At 44.8% G+C, this 18024-nt stretch overlaps 1 protein-coding gene across 1 annotated transcript in view; it reads left to right on the top strand.

Annotated features, from left to right (window-relative positions):
• GAB1 (GRB2 associated binding protein 1) overlaps nt 1-18024 on the top strand; it is a 194392-nt gene that overhangs the window by 119267 nt on the left and 57101 nt on the right. The window contains 4 exon segments of the mRNA XM_030192241.1: nt 870-959; nt 961-1000; nt 1003-1164; nt 8655-8859. Of these exon segments, the coding sequence (XP_030048101.1) occupies nt 870-959; nt 961-1000; nt 1003-1164; nt 8655-8859 (497 nt within the window).

Below are 18024 nucleotides of genomic sequence, written 5' to 3'. Positions count from 1 at the left end.
ACACCTCTCACACGACCTACCTAACCCTTTCCATCTAAATCCTCATCTACCTTCAGCTTATTATCGACTGTATCTAAGATTATGTAATGACTATATCATATTAACACCCTGTAAGCCACATTGAGCCTGCAAAAAGGTGGGATAATGTGGGGTACAAATGCAATAAATAATAATAATATTACATGTTTAAGTATTTAAATTGTAGTGAGAATGTGCTCAAGTATTTACATTGTGATGATAGCTTGAAATTTGAATACTATATATATCTTTGACCTACACAAACAGTTTAGAAAGAAGATCTCTAGTAGTATAATACTTTCGTTGCACTGATCAAGCAAAAAGCAATTAGCTAATTTTACCTCCAGGAGACAGTTATCTCTCTAAGTAACTACTACTCATATCACCCCTCTCCTCAAGTCACTTCACTGGCTTCCGATCAGATACCGCATTCAATTCAAGCTTCTCCTTCTTACCTACATATGCACTCAGTCTGCTGCCCCTCACTATCTTTCTACCCTCATCTCCCTTACGTTCCCGCCCGTAACCTCCGTTCACAGGATAAATCCTCCTCTCAGTACCCTTCACCACCGCCAACTCCAGGCTCCGCTCATTCTGCCTCGCCCCACCCTATGCTTGGAACAACCTTCCTGAGCCCTTACGCCAAGCCCCCTCCCTGCCCGTCTTCAAGTCTTTGCTTAAAGCCCACCTCTTCAGTGCTGCGTTCGGCACCTAACCCTTACCGTTCAGTGAATCCAGACTGCCCCTATCGGACCGACCGTTCACTTGTCTATTAGATTGTAAGCTCTTTGAGCAGGGACTGTCTACTTGCTTTTTAAAAACATTTACTGCAATATTTTTGTTTTCTTTAGGCATGGAAGAAGAGATGGTTTGTGCTTCGCAGTGGACGTCTAACAGGAGACCCCGATGTGCTGGAGTACTACACAAACTGGACCCACACAACGGAAACCAATTCGCATTATTGACTTAAACTTGTGTGAACGATTGATGCTGGATTGACATTTAACAAAAAAGAGTTTGAAACAGCTATATTTTGACATCAAGACCATTGATAGAGTTTCTACCTTGTGGCAGACAGTGAAGAGGAAATGAATAAGTGGGTTCGATGTATTTGTGATATTTGTGGGTTTAATCCTACTGATGAAGGTAAGCTTATCTTTTATATCTGAAATGTAATAAAATTTTGAAAAGGTACTGTTTATGGCTATATTACAAAGAGGTGTATTTTCAAAGCACTTAGTCTTACAAAGTTCCATAGGTTACTATGGAACTTTGTAAGGCTAAGTGCTTTGAAAATGAGCCCCAAAGTGTTATAAGAGTGTGTGTGTATACATATATATGTGTGTTTGTGTGTGTGTGTATATATATATATATATATATATATATATATAATCCAAGTTTATTATTTTTTTAGTATTTAGTAACCCACCATTTGGAGACGTCAGGGTGGCTTAAAATCTAAAACTGAAAGAGGGGGGAGGAGAGATGGGGAAAAACAGTGAACAATAAGACAGGATACAAAAAAGGTAATGGGGGAGAAGTAGAATTGCGATAGTAAAAGGGGAATGGAGGAAAACAGGGATACTCCTAGCAAATAGCCCTCCCGGATGGGCAGAAGGATAGTAATGATTGGCATCTTCAAAAAGATGTTTGAGGTCAGTCTTAATTTAAATAGGGAGGATTATAATCTTAGGAGCTGAGAAGAACATTCCACAGATGTGATCCTTGTACAGAAAACCATTCATGGGGACCATTGAGCCACGTCTCCGTGATTGCACCAACATCTAAGTGTGCCTCCAACTCAGGGCTTGAAGGTCATGAACTTCTTTGCTTAGACTGCGAGCACTTGTGGTCATCACTTTCCATCTACATTTCCTGGTTATGTTTCAACATTAGTGATTTGGGGGTGGAGAGTTACAGTAATCAATTGTGTTACAATCGAAGAAATGAACCAGATATTAAGCGTGGGTGGGAGCAGTAGAGAGTGTGAATAGAAACGAATTAGGATAGAACACGAACTTCGTTCACCTAATCACATGAAAACTTGAAAGCAATTATGGTAGCAAGATTGCCATATAATATGTTTTTTATGCACTGGATATCATATCTCTCATTACAACATTATACTGTTTGGACCAGTTCAGTCCCAATTCCTGAGCTGTACTACATTCCATGTGGTGCAGTTTGTGACACTGTTCCAAACAAGGATTCTCACCAGGGTTGAGGAGAATCACAAAACCAAGCTTGACCTCTAAAATGAGAAGAATAAAATTGTCACTGCTAGATAGGAAGTGGGATGAGTTAAATGGATATATTTGAGTTTGAAAACATATACAGCAAAGCATTTTTTTCTCCTTCCATTCTGACAAATCACTGAGAGCAGAGGAAGCTTCATGGGTAGGTGTGGGAGATTCGGTTGCTTAAAACTTGGGTAGAAGAGAATTTGTGGGTATAGTGATTAATTTTACTTTAAATCATATTAAGATTTTGTTATTAACTTGTTTAAAGAGCCTAATATAAAAAGGAGGGGGTGTGTTATGGTTAAGGGTTATATACCGCCTTTCTAGGCAGGGCTGTGGGTCAGTCGGTAAAAATGTACTGACTCCATGTCCAGCTTTAAAATAAACATTATATGGTAAATTTATCATTTTATACTTAAATCCAGGACAAAAAATATTATATATATGAAGTAGTACTGGTACATATAAATTTTTTTATTTTTGTTACATTTGTACCCCGCGCTTTCCCACTCATGGCAGGCTCAATGCGGCTTACATGGGGCAATGGAGGTTTAAGTGACTTGCCCAGAGTCACAAGGATCTGCCCTGTGCCTGAAGTGGGAATCAAACTCAGTTCCTCAGGACCAAGTCCACCACCCTAAACCACTAGGCCACTCCTCCTCCACTGTTGCTACTATTTGAGATTCTACATGGAATGTTGCTATTTCCACTAGCAACATTCCATGTAGAAGTCGGCCCTTGCAGATCACCAATGTGGCCGCGCGGCTTCTGATTCTGTGAGTCTGACGTGCAGGACGTCAGACTCACAGAAACAGAAGCCTGCGCAGCCTTCTAAGGAATGTAATAGCACATTCCATGTAGAATCTCCAATAGTAGGAACATTCCATCTAGAATCTCCAGTAGTAGCAACATTCCATGTAGAATCTCCAATAGTATCTATTTTATTTTAGTTACATTTGTACCCTGCGCTTTCCCACTCATGGCAGGCTCAATGCGGCTTACATGGGCAATGGAGGGTTAAGTGACTTGCCCAGAGTCACAAGGAGCTGCCTGTGCCTGAAGTGGGAATCGAACTCAGTTCCTCAGTTCCCCAGGACCAAAGTCCACCACCCTAACCACTAGGCCACTCCTCCACTCCAAGTTATATTTATCAGTACTTTAGATCCAGGACAAAAACTTTAAATCCTAATATCAGTAGGAGTTGGAGTTGAAGGTTTGCTGTACTGACTCTACAGCCATATTTTTCTGGAATACAACTAAAGTGGTTTACATATTATATGTAGGTACTTTTTCTATCCCTGGTGGGTTCACAATTTAAGTTTCATACCTGGGCATGGAGGGTCACTTGACTTATCCATATCGCAAGCGGCTGCGATAGGAGTCAAACTCAGTTCTTCAGGTTCTTGGCCCTTTGCCACTAACCCTTAGGCTGCTCCTCCAATTTTGCCTTAGTTTAAAATTAGTTGTTAAGCCCTAGAATATTAAAGGGTAAGCATTAGATTCATATGAGGATCTTTGAATTGTTTTGGCGTAGTTTAGTTATCTTTCCCACTCATTCCCAGGCACATAATTTATGGTAAGTTTTAACCAATTAAGAGGACTACAAGGAAATTTGTCCAATACAGGGTATTTTCATAAGCAAATCATAAATTATTTGCAGTTTTGAGAAGCAAACACAAATCCCATGGCGTCCCACAGATCAATCCAGAGACTTGTGGGTTGTGTCCCTCTACTAGCAGGTGGAGATAGAGAGAACCTCCAAGGTTTGCTATATGTGAACCTGTGCAGCCAGCTGAACCTCAGTATTCTCTCTGTCTAGCAGGTGGACGGACATCTCTGTGCAGCTCTGGTTTGTTCTGGCTACTGGTGTCCTTTGGGCCTAGTTTAGCACAGACAGGGGTTGAGTGGTTGTTTGCAGCTTGTGGTGTACACCTGGTGGTGCCAGGTCCCTCCCGGTCTCCTCCTACCTTTTCTCCGTCACCCGGGGCTGTTGGCCTGATCGGGTGTTTCCTTTCTCTCCTGACTTAAAAAAAAAAAAAAAAAAAGGTAAGAGACTTTGGTTTTGTTTAATCATATGGAGGAACTGGACGTTCTGCCGAGTCAGTTTTGGGGCAGGTGTTTGTGGAGCATGTCAGTGCCTTCTGAGGCGGCTAAGCGCTGCTCCTGGTGTGGGGGCTGGAGAGCAGCATCGGGGGAGTGTGAGTCCTGCCGCTGTCAGTCCACAGCGGTTGTTGAGCACGACGAGGATTCCCCTCAGGCGTCCGGGTGAGTTGGAAGCACAGGGGATAGTTTCGGCGGTTTCCTCGGGGGCAGTTAGTTCAGTGCGCGTTGGCAGGCGCCATTTTTTCCTCTCAGGCGTGTCCCGCTCCGCATATGGTGGTTACCATTTTTTCCTCTCAGGCGTGTCCTGCTCCGCACGTGGCGGTTGATAGACAAGAGGTGCAGCGCGCTTCTGTGGCACAGGCTCCGATGGAAGGAAGTGATGTATAGGGAGCAGGGGAGTCCCTTGCAGTTCCTTTTTCCACGGATTTTGTTTTATTAATGCACAATGCCTTTCTTTTGAAGAAGTCGGGCGTTTCTCTTCAGGCAGCCCCGTCTCTTCCTCAGCAAACTTCGGTTGCTGCAGCCTCTCAGTCTTTCCTGCCAAAACGTCCCCGGGTGGAGATTTTGAATCCCAAGGAGCTATCTGACACAGATGACCTGGTTTTGTCTCCAGGCTCTCCCTCAGAATCTTTGGATTTGGCAGATGAGGTTACCCTGCCCTCTGAGGAGGGGGATGATACAACGGCTGCCTGCCTTTTTCGCAGGGAAGAGCTTCCCTCCCTGATTGTTAGGGCTTTTGAGGTTTTGACCATTTCCCCCCTGAATTGTCAGGGGGAACAGGTCCGGTGCCCTCTATTATGTCTGGCACTAAATGCCCACCTCGTTCCTTTCATGTGCATGAGGCCATAAAGATCCTTATTTTGGCGCAGTGGGTTACGCCAGACGGTGGGCTTAAGGTTGCTTAGAGTTATGTCGCGTCTTTACGCGCTACCTGCTCCTGACTTAGACTTGCTGAAGGTCCCTATGGTGGCTTCCTTAATCACAGCGGTCACTAAGAAAACCACTGTCCCTGTGGAGGGCGGCACGGCGCTCAAGGACCCTCAGGATCATAAGTTGGAGACTTGCTTTAAGATGTCCTTTGAAGTAGCGGCCCTTTCCCTGCAGGCCTCAGTTTGTGGGTCCTATGCGGTGCGGGCATGCTTATCTTGGGTACAGAAAGCCTCCCCTCTGGAAGATCTCGTGGCTGTTTTGCCGGCCTTAGAGTCCGGATTAGCCTTCCTTGCGGATCTTTTGAGGGCTTCGGCGAAGGAGGTTTCCCTAGCGGTCACAGCGCGTTGCTGTCTGTGGTTGCAGCATTGGCTGCAGACATGGCCTCTAAGTCACATTTAGCAAGGCTTCATTTTAGGGGAAAGCTTTTGTTTGGGACAGACCTAGAACAGATTATGAAGGACCTCAGTGACTCTAAGGGTCAGTGCCTCCTGGAGGACAGGTCCAAGTTTGTACGACTGGCAGGACCTAGACCTAAGTTTAGGGATACACGGCGTTACCGTCCAGGTCGTGGGGCCTCTTTTACAGCAAGGTCTTCTCAGAGGCCTCAGCCCTTTCGTGGTGATAGGTGGGCCTTGCTTTCCGGTAACAGAAACCAGCCCGCAGCCAGGTCCGCCCAGTGATGGGGCCCTGGTCCATATCCAGCCGATAATTGGGGGCAGACTGTCCCTATTCCTGGTGGAGTGGACCAGGGTAACATTCGACGAATGGGTCTTGGAGGTTATCAGAGATGGCTACAAGTTAGAATTGGCTCGTCCGATAGTAGGCTCTTTTCTGGAATCTCCTTGCAAATGTCCTGCCAAGATGCAGACCGTTCAACACACCCTCCTCAACTTACAACAGCTGGGTGCCGTCTAGCCCGTACCCCCAGCAGAAAGAGGATGCAGTCGATACTCCATTTATTTTGTGGTGCCAAAAAAGGGTGGTTCTTGGCAACCCATCTTAGATCTCAAGTGCGTCAACAGGTCCTTACGGGTTCAGATTTTCCGCATGGAAACCCTCCGATCTGTGATCGCAGCAGTACAGCCAGGGGAGTTTTTGACGCCTATTTACACATTCCAATCTGGCCTCCCCACAGGCGCTTTCTTCGCTTTGCAGTGCTCGGTCGTCATTTTCAATTCAAGGTGATGCCCTTCGGCCTAACCACAGCACCTCGGACCTTTTCCAAGGGTCTGGTAGTAGTGGGGGCCTATCTCAGGAAGGAAGGGATTCAGGTCCATCCTTATCTAGATGACTGGCTTGTGCGGGCGTCTTCTTTCGAGCAGAGTTGGCGGGCAACCGACAAAGCTGTCAGGTTGCTTCAGTCGCTTGGTTGGGTGATCAACTTCCCAAAGTGCAGCCTAACGCTGGAATACTTGGGGGTGTGCTTCGAACTCGAACAGGGATAGTTTCTCTTCCTTCAGCTCAAGCACAGCGGTTACAGGCTCAGTCTTGAGCGCTGTTTCAAACTCCGAACCTGCGGGCTTGGGACTATGTATAAGTTCTGGGTTCCATGTCCTCCACCTTCGACGTGGTAAAGTGGGCCAGAGCTCCCATGCGCCACCTCCCGGTTCACCTTCTGAGCCGTTGGTCTCCGCTCTTGGAGTATTATGAGGTTCGGGTTCCATGTTCGGCCCATCTTCACATAATCATGCTCTGGTGGTTCATTCAGAAGAATCTGGTGTCGGGCATTCCTCTGGTAATCCCGGACTAGAAGACAGTGACCACAGATGTATCACTGTCTGGCTGGGGGGCTCATTGCCTCTAACAGATGGCCCAGGGCGTTTGGACTTCGACGGAGGCGTCATGGTCCATCAACTGCTTGGAGTTGCGGGCGATTTGTCTGGCCCTTTGGGAGTTTCTGTCTCTTCTCCGCGGTTGCCCAGTTTGAGTGTTTCGGACAATGCGACGGCGGTCGCCTACGTAAACCGTCAGGGGGGCACCAGGTGGCTCTGATCTGCCGTTGGGCAGAGACTCATCTCTTTTTCTTGACAGCGGCTCGTATAGCAGGGTCACAGAAAGTGCAAGCGGACTTTCTCAGTTGCCACCAGTTGGAGCCGTCCCCTCTGGCCTTCGATCAGATAACTGCCCGTTGGGGGATGCCAGAGATGGACTTGATGGCCACCGCATTCAATGTGAAGGTTCCCCGTTTTTTCAGAGGTGATGAGAGCTGGGCTCAGAAGGTATCGATGCCCTTCTTCAACCTTGGCCCAGGGGCCTTCTCTATGCCTTTCCCCCGTGGCCAATGGTGGGTAGGTTACTGACTCACTTTGCCAGTCATCCCAGTCAAGTGATCCTAGTGGCCCCGGATTGGCCCAGACGACCCTGGTACGCAGATGTGATCCGGCTTCTGTTCGATCGTCCTTTTCTGCTACTGGCGCAGGACAGTCTCCTGCTGCAGGGGCCAGTCACGATGGAGGAACCCTCCCCCTTTGGTCTTATGGCCTGGCCCTTGAAAGGGCGAGGTTGAGAAGAAAAGGGTATCCGGACACTGTTATCGCTACGATGCTGTAGGCTCGGAAAAGATCCACCTCGATAGCTTATGCTAGGGTGTGGCATACCTTCGATTCGTGGTGTGCAAGTTTGGGATTGTCAGTGGCTTCGGCTTCAGTGTCTGTTATTCTCAGTATTGCTGGGGAAGGTTGAGCCTGAGCAGGGAAAAGGCTGGTGGGGTGATGTCAGGCTTTATTGTGGGGAAATATGCTCAAAAAAATTACAAATAAAGTATACAATATTTTAAATTTGTGCAGAAGTTTAAACATTTTTGTGCAGAATTCTCCCTGGCATAGTAGCCTAAGTGCCTCAGTGCTTTGTAATTGGAATTTCCATTGGCAGCATGGACAGTGAGGTCCTCTGGAAGACCACTGTGTTTTAAGAAGTCTGGTGCCTAAACAAAAACATGAGTAGCCATACTGGGCCAGACCAATAGTCCATCTAACCCAGTATCCTGTTTCCAACAGTGGCCAAACCAGGTCACAAGTACCTGGCAGCACCCCAATTTCCCTTATATTGACGAATATGATGGTGTCTCATAAGTGGCCACGTAGCAAATGTTGGTTGATCTCCACCAACAGTATATGTATATTAAATTTGCTTATTTAATTTTAAGCCTCCACTTGAGTTCAAAACTTGTTTAAATGTTTTAAAAATAAGTAATATTTATATGGAATTAAATTTGTTCTAACATTTGCCTTATTCTTCTGCCTTAATGTGCATTTTAGTGGAAAAATTCTATTATTGTATGATTTTTGTTGCACCTTATATTTTATTTAAAAAGTAAAGAATGATGTAACAAAGCAGTAAGTCTTAATATTTGTGTTTTGGCAGATTCTTTGAAACCACCCAGTTGCTCTTTACAAGCACCCATTGAGTTACCCTTAGCTATCAATACTGCACCATCTTCCCTTGGCTCCCTACCTCCGCCTTATCAACCAATTAACGTACAACATCTGGATTCTTCACCCATCCAGGAAGATCCTCAAGATTATCTGTTGCTAGTCAACTGCCAAAGCAAGAAGCCTGAACCTACTAGGTAAACTCTGTTCTAATCAAACAAGAGATAAAATGCAGTTTTCTTTTACTAATTATTAGACATTTAATTGTTACTACTACTATTTAGCATTTCTATAGCGCTACAAGCTACTGTGCTCTGTGTCCAAGTGGATCAAGATTTTGATTGGTCTTAGTAAACAAGACAAAGTATGAAACTGTTCTTTTCTGTGCTGTCAAGCAATCTGTACTCCTATAGGACTAACACTTAATTTTATCTGTTCCGGTCCAAATTTTGGCCCTGATATTTGAGACTCGTTATGCCAATAGTGGTTATTGTAAGGCCTGCAAGCCGATGGTATCCCCCCTTCCCAAGATCTTCAGATACACCCTCATTGCTCCCCAATGTACTCCAGAGACCTCCCAGCACCTTTTATAGGGCTGCATTTTGAGGCAGAAAGGTATGTTGATTACGGGCTATAAGGTCCTGTGCTGTCTTTTAAGTTCTACCAGTCCTACCCGTCCTACCCTTTCCAACACAAGAAATTTACATTGGGGACGAGACTGCTAGACTCTGAGCGCAGGCACAGGCTGCAAGATCCTCTTTGCGGTGGTGTCTGGCGGCAAGAAAAAAAGCAAAGTAAGGGCAATGCTGGACTGAGGGGAAAGGGAACAAAGGGGAGCATTGAGAGATGATGGTTGGGTTGGGGGAGCCAGGAAGAGGTGATGGATAGAGAGGGGAGGGGATGGAATACAAGATAACAGATATGGGGAGTTCTTAACAGGAAGTGAAAAAGAGATGGAGAGATGCTGGAAATGGGGGATGGAAGTGGTGTTAATGCTGGACATAATGGAGTGGAGGGGGAAGAAAAGAGGGAGGAAATGCTGCACATGAATGGAAGGAAAGAGGAGAGGAAGGAGATGTTGCACCTGGACGAAGGGGAAGGACAGAGAAGGGAGATACTGCACATTGATGTAGGGAAATGTGGCACATAGAGGGGAAGAGAGAGAAAAGAGCTACTGCATATGGACGGAAAGGGTGAAGGAAAGGAAAGTAAGGTCAGAAAATTCTTTCATGGAGAGGGTGGTTGATGGAGAAAAAATAAACTGTGGCGGAATTCAAAAAGGTGTGGAATAAACACAGAGGATCTCTAATTAGAAAATTAATGGTATAAAAGACAAAACTTAAAGGGTTGCATATGTGTTTACATGTCAAGTGATGCTTAGATGGCAACTCTGGCTGTATCAACTAAGGCCAGTGCTAAACGCTACGAATGAGTAAATACTTACCGTGTTTCCCCGAATATAAGACACTGTCTTATATTAATTTTTGCGCCCAAAAAGGCGCTAGGTCTTATTTTCAGGGGCGGACTTAGTATTTCGGGGAAACACGGTTGGCCCGCCCACCTTCCCTCCGTCGCTCCTGCAACTACCGGTAACCCCCACCCGAGGTCGCCCCCCCCCACCACCCGAGATGGCGCTCCCACCCGAAGTCGCTGGATCCCACCCCCCTCCGTCGCTCCGAAACTAACCTGAACTTAAGCCTCCTTTCACTTTCCTTCCAGTTCGCAGGAGCAGCAGGGCAGGCCTCTCCTTCCTTCCATGCCCCACCCTCGCCTGACGTTACTTTACGTCAGGCGAGGGCGGGACATGGAAGGAAGGAGTGGCCTGCCCTGCTGCTTGCTGTGAACTGGAAGGAAAGTGAAAGGAGACTTAAGTTCAGGTTAGTTTCGGAGCGACGGAGGGGGGGTTAGTTTTGGAGCGACGGAGGGGGGCCCGGCGATCTCGGGTGGGGGGGGGGGGGGCGACCCTACTTACCGGTAAAAGAAAAACTTTGCTAGGCCTTACTTTCGGGGGAGGCCTTATATTTTCCAAGGGCACCAAAAACCTCGGTAGGTCTTATTTTATGGGGATGCCCTATTTTCGGGGAAACACGGTAGTTCATTCTCTCTAGGTGAAGTGAATGAGCATGGGTCTAGAATGACCCAGAAGGCCATTTGTTTTTGGCACCTTTGTAGTCTGTGGAGCAAGGAAAACCTTGCTTGATTAATTCACCAGTATTTTATGTAGTTGTGATACATTTCTGTATTTTCTTAGATTATGGTGGATTGAGCAAATTTATATAATTTCATGTTTGATATCTGTTTATACTTCTTTATGATTACTGGGTAAAGACAGACAGCCTATAGTGCAATGGTTATTTTTCTGTAAAGTTACTTATTTTGACAAATTGCATGTTATTTATTAATACCCAATTTGCTCTGGATGTTAAGCGGGTTAATAACTCGTTAATTTGTAAAATTTAAGGTCTCCTTTTACAAAGTTGCGCTAGCAATTCCGGTGCGGCAAATGCTGTTTAAAGCTCATAGGAATTGAATGGGATTTGTTGCATTTGCAGCACAGGAATCGCTAGTGCGGCTTTGTAAAAGGAGTTCTAAGTTTAAAAAAAAAAAATGAGAGAGAGAGAGAAAACCTACCTTGTTTTACCCTGGCCGGTGTGAAGCTCACTGGGGGTTAAACTTGGGGTCACTGGGAATAGAAGTTAGATTTTACAACTGAAGCCAAAGGAGCTGCATAAGATAAAAGCTGTGAATAGAGATTCTGTGGATAGCAGAATAAGAAATATGCTCTTTCAAGGGGGTACATCGGTGCCCAGAGGAAAAGTATTCACTGGCTTATGTTTAGACTGTGTAGATCCTTTAGCTTCAGTCAGGAGTTACATCCCCAGCAAGCCTGACAGCCACATAGTGGAGCCACTTCAGGAAGGGAACAAGGAAAAAGCAGGAATTGCTCGACCTGCCATGAGTGGAGGAGTGGCCAAGTGGTTAGGGTGGTGGACTTTGGTCCTGGGGAACTGAGTTTGATTCCCACTTCAGGCACAGGCAGCTCCTTGTGACTCTGGGCAAGTCACTTAACCCTCCATTGCCCCATGTAAGCCGCATTGAGCCTGCCATGAGTGGGAAAGCGCAGGGTACAAATGTAACAAAAATAAAATAGATACTATTGGAGATTCTACATGGAATGTTGCTATTCCACTAGCAACATTCCATGTAGAAGGCTGCGCAGGCTTCTGTTTCTCTGAGTCTGACGTCCTGCACGTACGTGCAGGATGTCAGACTCACAGAAGCAGAAGCCTGTGCGGCCACATTGGTGATCTGCAAGGGCCGACCTCTACATGGAATGTTGGAATAGCAACATTCCATGTAGAATCTCAAATAGTAGCAACAGTGGAGGAGTGGCCTAGTGGTTAGAGTGGTGGACTTTGGTCCTGAGGAACTGAGTTCAATTCCCACTTCAGGCACAGGCAGCTCCTTGTGACTCTGGGTAAGTCACTTAACCCTCCATTGCCCCACGTAAGCCGCATTGAGCCTGCCATGAGCGGGAAAGCACGGGGTACAAATGTAACAAAAATAAAATAAATGTTGAAATTTCTTGAAGACTGAAAAACTATTCCTGCCTCACCTCTAAACTCCATGCCTATTTCTCCTTGGCTTTTACTGTTTCTCTCTGATTTCCGAGCAACAGGGGCTTGTATTAGGAAGGTATAAGGTTCAGAAGCAAAAGGAATGAAAATGATCAGGCTTAGAAAAAGAGAAAGCTAAAAGCATACAAAAGGGTCAGGTACAGGGGGCTAGTGGACACTTAAGTAAGTTTGTGTGTCATAGGAAAGTCAGGTTCTGTGGTTTGGAGCAGATGGATTCCATAGTGAGAAGCTTGATAGAATCAGGGCTTTTTTTGAGGGGGTACTTGGGGGTACTGAGTACCGGCACCTTTTCCATTGTCTGCTAAAATTGACCCATGGAACCCAGGGTTTTAATGACAGAGCTCAGGCTCTACACACCAATTCCGCCTTGTCATAGATACTGTGACTGGTTTCAGGGGACCTGTCTATTGTGGGGTGGGTCCCACACTGATCGCCCCACCCCTGAAGGGTGACCTAGCATTTGAGTACTGGCACCTTTTTTGCTAGAAAAAACACACTGGATAGAATATAAACCAAAAAAAAAGAGAAAAGCAATGCAGACTACTGAAATTGAGTTATCCTATTAAATTTGTTTGTTTTACATATTAATCAGGCTTCAGACTTTTGCATTAGTTGAAGCCTCTGTTGTGATGTCACTGAAAGGCCAGCATAAAGCACACTACAGTAATCTAGTTGACATATAATAAAAGCCTGGGTTGGGATCCGAATTTGATGTTCATGAAAATAAGAACACACTTGTCAAAGATGATCTCATTTCCAATATATTTTATGATCCAAACGTTTTTCATGGGCCTATTTTCACTGAAAAATAACCACAGCTCAAGAGCTCTAGTTATTTTTGTTTCCAAAGCTGAAGGAGGGAAAAAAGTCTCTCTCACAGGGTGACACCATTGAATTGAAGGGCCATAAGCTCGAATTGGAGGCACCCCTGAGGCCCCTTCGCTTGGCCTAATCTCCAATCTCTGGTGGCCCAATAGGTCTGTGACATGTTAGATCATCAATAACGTGTTTCATTAGTAACAAGGGGAGCATTAATCTTCTAGAGGGCTCCACTGCGTTGGGGTAAAGATTCCTTGGCCCTAGAGATCTGAGAGTCCAGAGCCATAGGAATAGAGAAATATATTTATCCCCAGCATATCTCCCTGTGTTATTAGATGACATTAGTGCTGTGGTGGAATGTCACAGTCAAGGGTAAATGCCTCCTTTCTCTCACTGTAGTTCTTAGAAAAGTCTATAAATATAGTTTTTTTTTTTTTTAATCTAGAAATATTTTTCTTCATTAAATCCCCTAGGTTTAAATTGTGAGGCTTTGCTCCAGACATATTTATACTAACGTCTATGGAGTTAGATATAGCAGCTTCAGTTTTCAGAAGAAATAGGCTAATGAGGAAGTGCAGGCCTAAAGAAGTCCATGACTGCAGGCTGAGCCATCTTGAGGTATGGGAAGCATGAATCCAAGCTTTCCTTCCCTTGAGCTTTAATGCAATTGGTGTGCTGAGCAGCACTTGGAAGGAGCTATCCATACAAGGCTGAAGCAGGGAGGTGCAGATGATCTGCTTTACCAGGTCTCAGTCATCAGGCTCTGAGGGATGGGCTAGTTCCTGCCTAATAGGAGTCTGAGCCTTGTTCACCTGCATTTAAGACACTAAGGCAGTAGGTATAACTCATAACAATAAGTAATCAGTCCCTTAAAACATTCAGGATAGCTCCTTTTCAAGTCTGCTATAGGAGTCTCAGAAATGGGAATAAGGTGTCCTATAATTATGTCAAATGTGCTAAGTCCAGTTTTAATATTTGCATTTCCTCATATTCATGAGCACTATTGGTAGAGCAATATTTTGTCATTCTTTCCACCATCCAGAAGACCATTATCCTAAGGAAACAAGCTAGTTTAAACATAAACATAATTTGGGCCCCTACCCTGAATTAGCGCAAATTGATCTATATGCTCCTAACTTCTCCAGAATCGGGGTCTTAACCACCTCCTTTAACCACGGAAGCAGGCCTCTGTAAGAGATGCATTACCAAAATCCACTCTATCATCACATCAAAAGTGTGTTTAAATACGCTTATAGGAACTGGGTCCAACCCTGAGAAGGCAGGGTTTAAGAATTGGAACAAAACCTTCAACCTCCCTATAGTCATATCCTGAAATACCACTAATCCTTCCCCATTCTCCCTCCTCTTTCTCTTCTCCTTTACCCACTTACCTACACCTACTGTAACAACCTCAGTCCCATCCCCCCACCATTGTCAAGGTATTTACTTATTATGTTTAAGCCTTTGATACGGTCCCCCATAGAAGACTCGTGAATAAGCTGAGAGGGCTGAACTTAGGACCCAAAGTGGTGAACTGGATTGGAAACTGTTTACCGACAGGTGGCAGAGGGTGGTGGTAAATGGATCTCCTCGGAGGAAAGGAAGGTGAGGAGTGCCTCGGGCCGCTGATGGTGCCAATTCTACTTAATATATTTGTGCAAGACATTGCTGAAGGCTTAGAAGGAAAAGTTTGCCTTTTTGGAGATGACACAAAGATAGCCAATAGAGTGGATACCCTGGAAGGAGTAGAAACCATGAGAAGGGATCTCAAAAAGTTGAAAGAATGGTCAAGGGTCTGGTAGTTAAAATTTAATAAACTAAACAATTCCAAGGTACAAATTTATGTTCAGGTACTCAGATCAATAAACTATCAATTCTAAAAGTGCTCAATATGATATAAATGAGTGCGAAATTATATACTAAAAAAAAATGTTAAACGGGGATAGTGCTGGGCAGACTTATACGGTCTGTGCCAGAGCCAGTGGTGGGAGGCAAAGCGGGTGGTTGGGGGGGTGGGGATAGTGCTGGGCAGACTTATACGGTCTGTGCCCTGAAAAAGACAGGTACAAATCAAGGTAAGGTATGCACAAAAAATGGCACATGTGAGTTTATCTTGTTGGGCAGACTGGATAGACCGTGCAGGTCTTTTTCTGATGTCATCTACTATGTTACTATGTGAATAATGGTGCTCAGAGTGAAGTACCTCACATCAAATGGTATAAATACCCAATCTTTGCACTTAATATATAACCATCATTGCACCACACCCCTACCGCCTCCTTCAGTCCAAGAGGAAGATAATGCAGCACTACAAATTAAAAAAAAAAATTTAAAAATTAAAAAAAAAAATCATAAAACAATTTGTTTTAACTTTTTATTGATGTCACAGTTTAATACATGTAAAGATCAATAAATGTGTACTTAATACAAATCTCTGTCTTCTTAAGCAAACCTTTGACTAAAGTGTCCTCAAACTTTAACTGTAAGTTCCCCTCCCTCTCCCCACCCCATCCTCCCTACACCTTGTTATTGTGTACTCATTCCCTTTACATCCATCACATATTGCAATATAACAATGTCAACTATCAACTGTCTCCCAGTCACATCAACACATTTCAACATAGGCATACAGGTCATCCCTCCCCCCCCCCCCCCCCCCAAAAAAAAAAAAAAATTTTCATAAAACAATTTAAAAAAAACCTCCACAGATGCTTAAACAAATTCAGTCACCTGCTGAATTTCAAAGTCCTGTGCACTACAACTTAATACTTCCAAGAAAAAAATGCAAAAGTCCAAAAAATTATGTAAACAAATGTACTTATCTCAAGGTGGTATCATTGGTGCAACTGGGCAACGCTCAATTCAGATAAAGTTGACCTTCCATCTTTGATGCAAAGACACCTTGTGAATAACAATGTAGTGTTCTGTGGTAACAGAAGTATTTTTTCACTGAGAGGGTAGTAGATACCTGGAATGCCCTCCCGCGGGAGGTGGTAGAGATGAAAACTGTAACGGAATTAAAAAATGCGTGGGACAAACACAAAGGAATCCTGTTTAGAAGAAACATAGAAACATGACGGCAGATAAAGGCCATATGGCCCATCCAGTCTGCCCATCCTCTGTAACCCCTAATTCTTCCTGTTCCTAAGCGATCCCACATGCTTATCCCATGCCTTTTTAAATTCTGACACAGTCCTTGACTCCACCACCTCCACCGGGAGGCCATTCCACGCCTCCACCACCCTTTCTGTGAAATAATACGTCCTCGGGTTGCTCCTAAGCCTGTTTCCTCTCAACTTTGTCGTATGCCCCCTCATTCCAGAGCTCTCCATCCTTTGAAAAAAGCTTTCTTCCTGTACATAAATGCCTTTGAGATATTTAAATGTTTCTATCATGTCTCCTCTCTCCCTCCTCTCTTCCAGCGTATACATGTTTTGGTTCATAAACCTATCCCTATAATTTTTGCATTCAAGACCGCTTACTAATTTCGTAGCCGCCCTCTGGACCGACTCCATCCTGTTTATATCTTTCCGTAGGTGTGGTCTCCACAGTACTCCAAATAAGGCCTCACCAGAGACTTATACAACGGCACTATCACCTCCTTTTTCCTGCTGGTCATGCCTCTCTTTATGCACCCAAAAATCCTTCTGGCTTTGGCCGTCGCTTTTTCTACCTGTTTGTGTCTGATGACCTTAAAGCTTTCAATCACCCCCAAGTCCCACTCTTCCTTCACACACTGAAGCACTACACCCCCTATACTGTACCGTTCCCTTAGAGGTTTGCGACCCAAGTGCATGACCCTGCATTTTTTGGGGATTAAACCTTAGTTGCCAAATATCGGTCCATTCCTCTAGCTTCACTAGGTCCTTCCTCATGTCATTCACACCCTCCAGGGTGTCCACCCTGTTGCAGAGTTTAGTATCATCCGCAAAGAGACAAACCTTACCAGAAAGCCCTTCCGCAATATCGCTCACAAAGACGTTAAAAAGAGCCGGCCCTAGGACCAATCCCTGCGGTACTCCACTGGCAACTCCCTTTTCTTCAGAGCAAGCTTCATTTACCACCACCTTCTGTCTCCTACCATTCAACCTACCATTCATAAATTGAGTGCCCTTGGTGTGGGACCTAGAGTAACTGATTGGGTAAAAAAATTGATCAGTTACTCTAGGTCCCACACCAAGGGCACTCAATTTATTTATCAGTCGCCTGTGCGGAACCGTGTCAAAGGCTTTGCTGAAATCCAAGTATACCACATCAAGCACCCCTCCCACATCCAACTGTTTGGTCACCCAGTTGAAGAAGACAGATTCGTCTGACACGACCTGCCACTAGTGAAGCCATGCTGCCTCGGGTCCCGCATGCCCATGTACGTCTAGAAATGTCACAATCCTCCTCGGATCCAAAGAAGCTTAGCAGAGATTAGGTAGGAAAGCCTGTACTGGGCAGACTTCAATGATCTGTGCCCTGATCAAGGCTGAATAGGTTTGGATGGACCGGAGGGGAGTTTTTCAGGGGCTCTGACAACAGCTTCAGTAATTTTAGAACAAGGCCAGTGCTGGGCAGACTTCTACAGTCTATGCTCTAAAAATGGCAAAGATCAATCAGAACAAAAAAAACAAGTCAGATCAATTTCACCATACTATAAATAGGTTAAATCTGAAAAAGAAAAATGGTGAACTTTAACCCATTAGTGCCCAGTGTTCCCATATTTGTTCCCACATATGGGAACATTGGGCATTAATGGGTTAAGGAACACAGGAAAACTCTCATAAGTATGAAAAGAAAATGAAGGAAAAGACCTCATAAAGATCGGTACAGATAATGTTATAGCATAAATTTTGTTTGTGATGTGTGTTTGAAAAAAAAACCTTGTTCTGGGTTTTATTGGGGGAGGGGGGCATAGTT

The sequence above is a fragment of the Microcaecilia unicolor genome, chromosome 2, assembly GCF_901765095.1.
Source record: "Microcaecilia unicolor chromosome 2, aMicUni1.1, whole genome shotgun sequence".
Classification (NCBI taxonomy): domain Eukaryota; kingdom Metazoa; phylum Chordata; class Amphibia; order Gymnophiona; family Siphonopidae; genus Microcaecilia; species Microcaecilia unicolor.
Note: the sequence above shows the minus strand (reverse complement) of the source record. Positions and strands in the feature narration are given on the sequence as shown.